The sequence below is a fragment of the Ptychodera flava genome, chromosome 1, assembly GCF_041260155.1.
Source record: "Ptychodera flava strain L36383 chromosome 1, AS_Pfla_20210202, whole genome shotgun sequence".
NCBI classification, from domain to species: Eukaryota; Metazoa; Hemichordata; class Enteropneusta; family Ptychoderidae; genus Ptychodera; species Ptychodera flava.
This window is the reverse complement of record NC_091928.1, coordinates 26,581,113-26,594,222: the sequence shown is the minus strand read 5'-3', so window position 1 is coordinate 26,594,222 and position 13,110 is coordinate 26,581,113. Positions and strand designations below refer to the sequence as shown.

Genomic DNA, 13,110 nt, shown 5'->3' with positions numbered 1-13,110 from the left:
CTTAGTATGTTTTCAGTAAATCTGGGCTATTTTGCTACATTATCTTTGCAGCCAGGCTGTCCCGGACACATACAGTCCAATTTGTAGACTAGAGAGTGCAATTACACATACAGTATGTCCTGTATGTTATAAGTGTGTTTGACCTATAGTAATTCCTACAATTATCAGTTACACAGATTGGTTATCATTTATTTGGTCAGCGTTGGTGAATAATCTGAAGCTGCAGATATGAAAAAGACAAGTGATTTTGGCCTGATACAATGTTGTCATTCAATGATGTGTTTCAAGGTTGCAATCTTATGCAACATGGTTAAAAACACAGGAAGATGTTTACTCACGTTTTTTTCTTGAAAAGACTACAATTTGTTGCCCAATTTAGCCACTTTTCAGGTTGCTTGATTTTTCCATAGAGAAGTGGAGACAGGGTGTATACCAGGATGACATGTTCATGTTTTTCTCGAAGCACTGGGAATTGCAGTATTTTAGAACACCATAATTCTGCAGATATTTGGTTGTTTCTACTCTGCTCCTCCTGTGACATAACAAGACAGATACCTTCATATACATTACATGCAGACCTGCTTCATGGAGCATCTTTCAAAATACACAAAGAGAAGATTTGTGAGTGTTTTTCCCAGTAAGATATATATATTTATATATATATATATATATATATATATATATATATATATATATATATATATATATATATATATATATATATATATATATATATATATATATATACTCTGTGTGTATATATATAACATGTGTATGTAGTATGTATGTAGGTACATGTATGGATACCGGTATTTATGTAATGTACCGGTATGTACAAAGATACTGGTTTGGTGATCGCATGAATATGTGAAACTTAAGTAACAGGTACCTAATTAAATATATAGGATATGTTCTCATATTTATCATATTGCTCTACATATACATGTATAAATGTACAAAGATAAAGTCTAAAATAGATACCAATATACATAATACTACATGTATGTACATGTGCACTGTGACAAGCTGAGTTTCTATGATACCAAAGCTTTTACCATAAGTGCTTGTTCTAACAAAATCCTTCTTAGTTCTCTTTTAGATTTTGAAAAGATACTTATTCTGTTTCTTTGTATAATTCCTGACATTTAATGCTTTTGTGTAAATATACAACCAGTAGACAATATATATCACTCATGAAAATAATTTCCCTATGTCTAAACTTCAAATTCAACAGTTGTACTAGATTCTGAGGTTCTTACTGTGTTTATTTTAACAAGGACAACATGTGTAACTTTTGATAAAATTTTCATTCTCATTTTCATATCTTTGTTCAGAAAAAAGTAATTTTCTTCTTCTCCTCTCAACTGTTTGTGGAAATGGTACATGTACAAGTATTGGCCTTGCATAACACAACGCTCTTTGTACAAACAGCGATCCTATCACTGCACTGTGAAATAACCTCTGGTCTGGAATACAATTTTCTTGTCAACAGCAATGACAGACATCACCCACACACTTGTTGATTGAAACTTGGCATTCATACAATTTAAGGAGTAGAAGAATAAACTATTTTAGGAAAAGAAGAAGAATATCAGGAAATACATTTAAAAAGTTACAGATTTCTATGGAGTTTAATATGGGTCATTTTGGAGTGACCTAAATTGGTAACTATGGATTGACCTCAATAAAGCCAGGGGTTAATAACTTCCCAGGGTGAGCAGGTGCACGACTCTTGAGGTCAGGCATACGATCAATAAAACTTTAGAAGTGTATTTTGTCAACAAGTATGTGTACCAGGTGGCCCTGTCACAGTTGCATGTATATGCACGTACAACGTACAAAACTTTGTCTCCTCTGTTTATGTAAGTACGCCCCCACCCCCATGTCGCAAAGCTCTTTCAATCCATAGGAATTTCTTTAAAGTTCCTTGAGTCAACTAATAACACTGTGTGTGTGATATGGAAAGTTTTCTTGAACAACAGACATCATCCTTGGGCAGTTGTCAAACTGCATGTAGCTCATAGGTTATGCCATTTAAATGATATTTGATACAACCACAAGAGTGGTAGGGCTGGTTTCCACCAAATTTAAAGGAATACAGTCGTCGGAACTGCCTCAAACGTGGCATGGGACCCATACAACCATGTAAATACTGTATCCAAGGTACGATGGTGATTGATGAAAGTTAAAACATGTCTGTCATAATCTACATTGTATAATTTAAATGTTGCAACTATGATGATGAGGTGCATCAAGATATCATCGACAAATATATTGTTTGTAAACAAGAAACTCGCGCAAGTGCAGTTCTGACGATGGTTTCCCTTTAACAAGCACTTACTCTGCAGACAGTTTTATAACACATGATTTTATAACACATGCATCTTCCCGGACTCCCTGAGAGTGACAATTATGAAATTGAAGAGGTGACTCTCCACGGGGTCACTGCTTGGACAGGTTTGACTGCACTGAAATGTTGCCTGTATTAATTGATGAGATCACAAGTGGCAGCCATGAATCATAAATCTACATGTACAATGGTATGATTACAGTGCTTCATTAATTCTCCTTCACTTGACGCCATTTTGTTAGCATGTTAGATATAAGCTTTTAATAACACATACCGGTACATTGTACATAGAGAGGGAGAGAGTCACTGTCAGTGTGATATGATTTCATTCTTTACAGAAATGATTAAAATTTATAATCAAGTGTTCTATGTAAGTGACACTTCCTGTGTGAAGTTTTTATTGAACAGGATGCAAATCATGCATATTACTGTTATTATCATTTTGTTTCCTAAAAGCGCACTACATGTACCTGTGTCTCAGTGCTCTTTACAAGGCTAGAAGTGCAATAAAGAAAAGATACAGATACATGCAGAAAATCTCTGTCAGACAAAATGGAAACGAAGTTACAATTTGTAATTATCTTTAAAAAGGTATATCTTCACACAACGCTTAAAGAATGGATCGTGCAGTTAACTGCAATGCCAGCAGAAACTGTAGTTTATGCTGGCATAACAGGGCCTGAAAATAGCATTCATCTGAGGTCCGGGACCAGTTAATTTTCATCAAGGACCAGCATAAAATTAACCCTCAAAAGTCCGTGGACAAATGGACAGATGAAACTACTGAACAAGAACTTGAGAAATCTGCAAAGTCAACGTATATGCAATACGTGTATGTCTGTATTACAAAAATTTAAAACTGTGCATCCAAAGCAAATCTGATAGAAATAAATGTACTAAATCATGAGTAAGAGAAATGATTCATTCTCATATTGCTTTGCAATTTTTGAGGACCAGTGGATTTCACTTTGGGAACAGTAAAAACAGAACAGGTAACTGGTCCTGGGACCTTTGGAAAAAAGGGAAATTTTCAGGCACTGCATTAAAGGAGAGTTTGTTCAATGAAATCGGCCATAAACATATTCAAGCAGTTCTCTACATGTGAGCCGACATACCAGTACAGTTGGACTCACAATCTTTTCACAATACTTTCCTTATCTATCACTTATTGTGGGCTAATTTGGAAGCTCTTGGGAAAAATAGCATTTTTGTGATTTCCTTTTTGTGAAAATCAAAAATTTAATTTTTTCCCTATACAGTTTAAATAACACAGGGATGGTGGCCATCATTAGATATTGGGTAATTTGTTTCTCTGCTATTGCAATTTGCACAATGACTCCCGATTTTTGTTCTTGATATGCTGAGAGGATGGTTTAACCCTTTAAGTGCTGTAAATTTTAGTAAATTTAGTGCAACATTTTATCAATTGTTATGAATTTCTTGTATTAAACCCTTCTTGATAATTTTCGACCAAATGGACAACAAATTTCATTGACTATACACAGTCTTTTATCAAAATTTTGGCAAAACTCTGAAAAAATTGACTGGTGCATATTTCATAAAATTATGCAAGAAAAAACTGACTTTGGTGCTCAGATGATTAATTTAGTTTCCAAGATGAAAGCTTCGTCAAAGTTTAAGTCTTTCACTCTCACCACACACTATAATTTTTCTGCCAAAAAATACCATGGCTACAAAAACATCTTTATCTACAAGTTTTTTGCTCCTTAGATTTTCCTATACAATGTTTTGCCAGACCCCTCCAAAGATATGGTCCATTCTTTATGCTCATTCACTTTGTCAACACACCAGTATCTTAAATTTTGACCGTTTAGCAAGTCATCTAGTTAATAAAATATACATTACAGATGCACTGTCTACATTAACATACGTGCACATGTACCTTTTGTTTGCACACATGATATTAATGTATCACATGTTGAGCACAAAGCAGACAGAGGTAATGAGTAATCATTTGAATTACGTTTTCTAATTTTATTTTAATTGATTGTTGAAACTCTCTGTATTTAGATTCATATGCAACATACATGTATTGTTGAAAATCTCAGTATTTAGATTCATACATAACTCATACTGATATGATACCCACAAGTTTCAGGACAGATTTTTCCATTAAACAAACAAAACACTGAATAAACACATTTTTGTTGTAGCTGTACTCATCAATAGGTACTGCCACTTACAGGTGTTGATCTCAGTTCAGATGCATGTGACCCTTTGCAGCTGCCGCTACTTTTCATACAGAGTACAAACAGGTCTTGCAGGCTTACCATTTACACTGGAATGTTTTCTTCTGAAGTACACACAGAATGTGTTGATAAGCCAGACAATATCAGCCTGAAAGACCTGTATTTGTTGATGTCACTGGTACTACATGTACTAAGGAATCATGGATGATTAGCCCCTTGACAACAACAATACGGTAAAATCACTGAACTAAACATACTGTGAATACATATATACATATAGGATCTGACCGGATTTCAAGTACGCCATGCTGATAATAACTCATTATAGTGCTGGAAAATTCCAGAATTCATGGTACTCAAGTCATTAAAACATGTGCCCAGCAAACAAAACTCACCACATTTGATCTCAAACCCTCCCCTCATGACAGCAATTTGGAAGTGCAAAGATTCAATTATAATTTTCCCATAGAAAATATGACAAAATCCTTGAATAGATTTATTTTTCATTATAATGCTGGAAAATTCCAGAATTCAAGGTACTCGGTCATTAAAACATGTGCCCAGCAAACAAAACTCACCACATTTGATCTGAACTAGAGTTTGAGCAATCAACATGGCAACAGTTACTTCAAAAGTGTCATTTGAAACTTGCCCTGATTGTCGAATTGATTATTTAACTAATGAATTTATTAAAGGCATTTATTTATTTATTTATTTATTTATTTATATTTATATTTTATTTATTTATTTATTTGTTTGTTTACTACTGCTTTAGAAGGGGAAGTCCGCAGCATGAAATTATGATTTTTGTATAGATATACACAATTTACCTACAACTTCTCCATGCAATAAAGATATTAGATCAATGTGTACGTAGAATTTGCATTTATTTATTTATTTATTTATTTTTATTTGTTTTTTTATTTTTACATGTTTATTTATTTATATGTAGAAGGGGAAGTCTATGGCATGCAGTTATTTTTTTATAGATATATACAATTTATCTACAACTTCTCCATGCAATACAGATATTAGATCAATGTAAGTATGAAATGAGAATATTATAACCAGATAATATGAACTGAAAATGCTCACCGTGTTTCATTATTATTGCAGTTATGTGTAAATTTGAACCTTTGCCACATGTTTTCATCTTCATTGAAAGTATTATGATCAACATAATGAACAACATTCACAGCAGATTAATTCTAAAAGATCATGAAGTATACAAATGTGTAATTAGCTGAAACAAAAATATTAAAGTTCTTTGACTGCTATTACTGCACCACCACTTTGTATAGCAAGTGTAATTACCTGTAGCCAAATCCTTCAAGCCATATATGCCGAACTGTGAAAGCTCATTAGATATGCAAATTATAAAATTAGCTGATATGAAAATGTGAAATGACTTTCGATATTGCTTTAACCTTGAATAATCACCAATGTACATAGCATGTTTTGCCAACTTTGATCAAGTAAATCCCAGTATATATCCCTAATTAGACAAGTCATCGTTGATGACACAGTCCCCGCTTGCTAATGGGTACTTTGATTACAGGTCCTGTGATAAAAATACTTTGATACAGATGGCACTCAATGGCCAAGAATGAGTTCCATGGTGATGAAAAACATAAAACCAATGTAGGCCACTATCCTAAAGGTCATTAAATAAGTCAACTGGGAATTAGTTGACAGGATGTTGCAAAACCATTTTTCATACTACCCTAACACTAACAGATTATCACCGGTACCATATTTCATAAAGTTTGATGCAGTATTTACAAAACTATGAGATCAACATCTGTATCAAGTTTCATCAAATTTGACGTTGTATTTGTGGATATATCACTCTAATTAGGAAAGTTCATTACATATGCAATTGCAAATTAATTAAAATGACACTGATAAATGTCTTTTTCACTGTTAAAGCAATGTGAGCTTAACATCTGTACAAAGTTTCATGAAATTTGATGCAGTATTTCTTGACATATCAGCCTAATTATGAAACTTCAATAATTGACATGATACTGCTACATGACGTGAAACAAATTGATGAGCATGTATGAAATATGTCAATGTCCTTGTACTAACTTTGAATGATACTGGTGGAAATATATCTGAGTTATGGGTCAGTATGAGAAAATTGTAACAAAATCGCCGCCACGCAGCGATATTTGATCTTACCGTTTAAAAAATCAACATGTATATGTATGACATAATTCAATGTCCAGTTACAAACTTTGAATAAAATCAGTTGAGACTTGCCAGAGTTATGGCTCTCGACATGAAAAAAAACATAACAAAATTGCCACCATGTGGTCATATCGGACTTATCGAGAAACATATCGAGACATATACAAATCAAAGTACATATTTATATCAAAGTACATATGTATACTATAAGTCAATGTCCTTGTACCAACTTTGAATAAATTTGCTTGATACATGTCTGAGTTATGGTTCAGGACATGAGAAATCATAAAAAAAAAAAACGGCCACAAGGCGGCCATATTGGATCGTATCACAAAACAAATCAATGTGCTATATGTATGACATAGGTCAATGTCCTTGTACCAACTTTGAATAAAATCAGTTGAGATATGCCTGAATTATGGCTCTGTACACGAAAAATCATAACAAAATGGCTGCACAGCGGCCATATTGGATCATATCACAAAACAAATTGACATGCATATCTATGATATTGGTCCATGTCCTTGTACCAACTTTGAATAAAATCGGTTGAAACGTGTCTGAGTTATGGCGCTGTACATGAAAAAAATCGTAATAAAATGGCCGCCTGGAGGCCATATTGGATCGTATCACAAAACAAATCGACATGCATATATATGACATAGGTCAATGTCCTTGTACCAACTTTGAATAAAATCGGTTGAGATATGCCTGAGTTATGGCTCTGTACATGAAAAAATCAAAACAAAATGGCCGCCTGGTGGCCATATTGGATCGTATCACAAAACAAATCAATGTGCATATGTATGACATTGGTCATTGTCCTCGTACCAACTTTGAATAAAATCGGTTGAAACTTGCCTGAGTTATGGCTCTGTACATGAAAAAATCGTAATAAAATGGCTGCCTGGCGGCCATATTGGATCATATCACAAAACAAATCGACATGCATATATATGACATAGGTCAATGTCCTTGTACCAACTTTGAATAAAATCGGTTGAAACTTGCCTGAGTTATGGCTCTGTACATGAAAAAATCAAAACAAAATGGCCGCCCGGTGGCCATATTGGATCGTATCACAAAACAAATCAATGTGCATATGTATGACATTGGTCATTGTCCTCGTACCAACTTTGAATAAAATCGGTTGAAACTTGCCTGAGTTATGGCTCTGTACATGAAAAAATCGTAATAAAATGGCCGCCTGGCGGCCATATTGGATCATATCACAAAACAAATTGACGTGCATATCTATGACATTGGTCAATGTCCTTGTACCAACTTTGAATAAAATCGGTTGAAACATGTCTGAGTTATGGCTCTGTACATGAAAAAATTGTAATAAAATGGCCGTCTGGCGGCCATATTGGATCGTATTGCAAAATAAATCGATGTGCATCTGTAGGTCATAGTGCTATGCCTTTGTGCCAAGTTTGAACAAAATTGGTTCAGCAGTATCTGAGAAACTGTTGATGACGGACGGACGGACGGACGGACGGACGGACGGACGGACGGACACACGGACGGGACCCAATCTATAAGTCCCCGCCGGACTTCGTCCGCGGGGACTAAAAAGATCATTGAAAATACAAATTAGGAATTGGCTGAAGAACAAAATGCTTAATGACTTTCAATAATGTTGTATCATAGTATCTTTAATGTATATAGCAAGTTTAATTAACTTGGGTCCAATCATTTCAGATACATGTACACTACATGTAGTATATCCCTAATTAGCAGAGTTCATTAAATATGTAAATTAGGAATTGGCTGATAAAAATGCTTAATGACTTTCAATAATGTTGTATAATAGTATCTTTAATGTACATAGCAAGTGTTGTCAACTTTGGTCGAGTCAATTCACATATATATCCCTAATTAGGAAAGTTCATTAAATATGCAAATTCGGAATTGGCTGAAGTTAAACTGCTTAATGACTTTCAAGAATGTTGTATGATAGTATCTTTAATGTATATAGCAAGTTTCGTCTACTTTGGTCCAGTCAATTCAAATATATATCCCTAATTAGGAAAGTTCATTAAATATGCAAATTAGGAATTGGCTGAAGTTAAAATGCTTAATGACTTTCAATAATGTTAAATCATAGTATCTTCAATATACATACCAAGTTTGGTCAATTTTGATCAAGTCAAATCAGATATATATCCCTAATTAGGAAAGTTCATTAAATATGCAAATTAGCAACTATCTTTCATGTCACCCCTTAATGGTTCCCACTGATGATATATCTTGGTGTGATCAACATTTGTAGCAAATCTCATCAAATTGTGTGCAGTTGTTTTCAATTTATATCCGTTTTTTCTAAAATCATTAATTATGCAAATGAGCAAAAAGTATGCAAGCCACACGCACCAAAAATCTATCACTTTTGCCATTTGCTAACTGAATCTATGTACTAGATTTGATTCTGATCTGATCAGCCGTTTTTGAGATATCGGACCAACAGACAGACAGACAGACAGACATCGCTGCGACATATGCTCACGTGTGTGAACACGTGAGCAAAAAAGGTCTATAAAATATGCATTACTGAAACTGCATATATCAGAATGGTTAAATGATGAGGATATATTTTTGTTTCAGGAAATGACACTTCCATTTATCAACAAGACTCCACAAGATTATCTTGGCCTTTGCTCTTTTGACAATCAGTTAATGTCAGATTTCATGTAGTTTGTAAATCTTCACACATGTCAATGTGTATGTATGTAGGCAGAAATCAACATGTAGTTTACAGAGTTTAAATCATGTTCCACACAAAACAATATCATGATAATTTTTTTTCAAAAAATCGTCATCAGTAGATGTTACATCATTTTACAAGAAATTAACCTTTAATCCCCAATTTACTGTAAACAGGTCTGCATTCACCATCGATAATAATAGTTTTTGGCCGGCTAAGCATGGAGGTGAAAGGGATACTTTGCCGTCTGACCCAAATACCTAGGCAAAACCTCGAGCTACTGTAACAGTTAAATAGTTGAAATCAGACTGTGTGACTGGTTGAAGTTTGATATTGCTGTCCATTTTAGCAGTTTTAGGCGGAAGTGTATTTTCTATACACAGTATTTCTGTTTCAAATAAACAAGGGACATACGTGAATGACAAGACTACGAAAGTAACATGTAAAACTGCTGACAACTTTTGGTTTCACATGGAACCTGGAGCGCTGTTCCATCTTTTCTGTACATTGTGACCTCACTGATTTAGAGCATTTATCATCTCATTAACCCTTTCACAACCGTGGTTTGAACCAATCCCATTGCTTTCTAAAGTACAGTTGGACCTCCAGCAAGGGAAATGGGGCTGAAAGGTTTAACTTTAAAATGGTAATTCTCAATCCCCTTTTTATAAACATTCAAGCATTGTAAAAGCTGTGTGCATGTTGACTTCGGTGATATTATGATGATGATAGCAAAAATATAACCACTTACTGTAGGCATTAAATGTAGTATGTACACCTACCTCTGCTTCTCGACTGAGATCAGGCATTGTTATAAATTCCTTTCCAGTACCTACAAGACAATCAGACAAAAATTTACATGAGCATGCCTTGTTTTTAAACTTCTCACTCTCTTTTTCAAACTTCAGTGCATAGCACCAGGCAACCCCCAGCTTTGTTCGTCAAATGAAACTAGGTGCAATGTGGGGCCAATAATGTTGCATTTGACAGCATGGTATTTGTTGATGGACTTTCCATGTCTATTTCCCTGTAAGTGGACACAGGTATTTACCCACCCCATCAAAAGTAATGGAAGTACAAAAGCCTTGGTAGTGATACTGATAGGGTTAATGTAAGCATGCAAAAGGATATCGAGGGCGCTATTCTGTTATTCAGAACAGCGCCCTCATTACATACAGCACATCTATTTGTGACAACCATTAATGGCCCAGTAATGCTAACTTTTGATAAATTTTTTTGCCGTTTTTGTTTGAATGTTAACCATAATTAATTGTTCTACACCCCAAAGCATGTTGATATACACAGTATTCTGCTTGTTACTCAGCTTGTACGTGTGTAAACTACATTGTTATTGTTGAAAAGTGACTTCTGGTCCGGACTAGAATTCAAATGTAAACAATAACAATGCATGTTACACATAAAGATGCTAAGTTGACAAGCTAAATTGTGGGTGTTTCAACATTCTTGGGGACTAGAATAAGAAGTTGCAATTGATATACAAAGTAAAACTTCGAAAAAATGATAAAAAGTCAGCATTACTGGCCCTTTAAATAACAACTCACTTTGCTGCACATAAACATCCAATAGAGATGAGCAGAAGTTTGCCTGTTCATAAAGCACAAATGTGCTTCAAGAAAATAGCTATCGCACAGGTAATCTATCCGTTTTGCATAAATAAGGCCAGTGGTTACAAAAATGTATTTTTGATAGAATCCAACAAAGCCGCCTGGCAGCCATTTTATTTCTTTGGCAAGTCCACAGACACTGCTGAAACAAGGCCGGGCCAATTCATTTCAAACTTGGCAGAAGGACTGTGATATACATGCATGCTACATAATTTATTTTTAGATGTGATCCAACATGGCTGCTTGGCTGTCATTTTGTTCATTTTGAAAGACATTACTCAAACATGTCTTTACTGCTTCATTTCAACCCCTGCGCAAGTATAGTAAGTGAGACATGCTGGTCAATCTTTGTTTCAATACAATCAAATATAGCCACTGGGCAACCATGTAACGTTTCACTACTCAGATATGTCTTGACAAGTTTGTTTCAAATATGGCACAACGAAAAACCATTATGACTTCCATATATGCCTGTCAATTAAAGCAGCAATAGGATCCAATATGATTTCCTGGCAGCCATTTGGTTCATTGGAGGCATCATGGGCCAGTGGCTAGAGCAGTGGACGCAGGATCACAGGATGGTGAGTTCGAGCCCCTGCATGGCCATGGTGTTGTGTCCTTGAGCAAGGCACTTTACTCCTCATGAGTGATGGGTACCTGGTAGGACAGTGGTTGTAATGTGTGCGTTTAGCTCTGCTGCGCTTATTGGCTGCACATGTGAGCTGTTGTTTGCTCCCCAGGGAGTTGAGTGGTATCATATTAGGTCAAGTGACCAGGGGTAATAATAATTGTAAAAGCGCCTTGATCACATGTACTTGTGGATATGTGCGCTATATGAGAACCCACTATTATTATATTATTATTATTTTTCATGTCCAAAGCCTCCCTTGGGGACTGTGTCATTGACAATGACTTGCTAAATATGACACTTGAAGAATACCAAAATCAATGATTCAAGAAATACAAATACAACTTAAATCTAAGACAAATACAGCTTGATGGAAAAGACATTCTTGGTATGTGTTTACTTCCTCACACTGCAACGCAACAAGCATTCAAAGACTTCTGATTATTCTTTAAACTTGCATCCTGTGCTCTGTTTACTTTGATTAAGTCATTGATTATACATGTACATTGTACTATCTGTGCACTCTATCTAAATACAATGAATGCCAACACACCCTACACTATCTGCAAAATCTATCTTCACAAGACCTTTGGTTTCTTTGCTAGGTGCCTTTCATATCCGCGATAATAAACCCACAGTTTAACACCTTAGCAATGACATGACATTTACCCATCTTGTAATGAAGCACTGCCTGTATTGGAATTTCCAGGTGACAATGAACCCAACCTCTCAATACAGCAACATGAACATGAATCTACATTATAGAGTTACATGTAGTTACATTCACATCTACTCACATCCACTATCAATTCATCGCTTGGCTTCAACTTGAAATTATTTTATCAGTTCAGTGCTAAGCCCATTTTCTGTTCACTGTAATGTAGTACCAGTATAATATTTCCATATTATAATATGGTCTACTTTTTACATTCTCTTTTTTATACAATCCACAGAAAATGGGTGTTCAATTTACACCCAGTATGCATCAATTGTAGTTACATTTGTATGATTTCAAAAAATGAACTAATTATCCGGGCTATCTCAACTACGGTAAAATTGTACATGATAAAGTCCATAAAGTATTTCAAATTGATAAATGTACAGTACATCTAACCTACAAGTATGCACGCTATCGTGTACATAAATCTACTGACAGTTGCAGCTGAGAAGGTTACCGGTGTATGTGAAAGAATGCAGGATCACTGTTCACAGCAAGTTTCCAACTTGCATACATTACATGTAAATGTGAACTTTGCTGAATGTACATGTAGGCCATCGTGACCACACCTTGCATATAATGCCACATGATACTCAGCTGAATGTAGGCTAAAATTAATTTAATGTGAGATTTGCTGAATGTCGACGATCTTGACCACACCTTTGGAAATAACTTAAAA

The 13,110-nt window shown here is 35.0% G+C and overlaps 1 protein-coding gene across 4 annotated transcripts in view; it reads right to left on the bottom strand.

Annotated features, from left to right (window-relative positions):
• Positions 1–13,110, bottom strand: part of LOC139133915 (E3 ubiquitin-protein ligase TTC3-like) — a 65,256-nt gene that overhangs the window by 41,674 nt on the left and 10,472 nt on the right. For all 4 annotated transcript variants that reach the window (XM_070700701.1, XM_070700720.1, XM_070700711.1 and 1 more), the window contains exons 2-3: positions 10,243–10,292; positions 339–532 (exon numbers count right to left, since the gene is read on the bottom strand). In XM_070700701.1, coding sequence (XP_070556802.1) covers positions 339–532; positions 10,243–10,292 — 244 coding nt within the window. The remainder of the gene's footprint in view (positions 1–338; positions 533–10,242; positions 10,293–13,110) is intronic.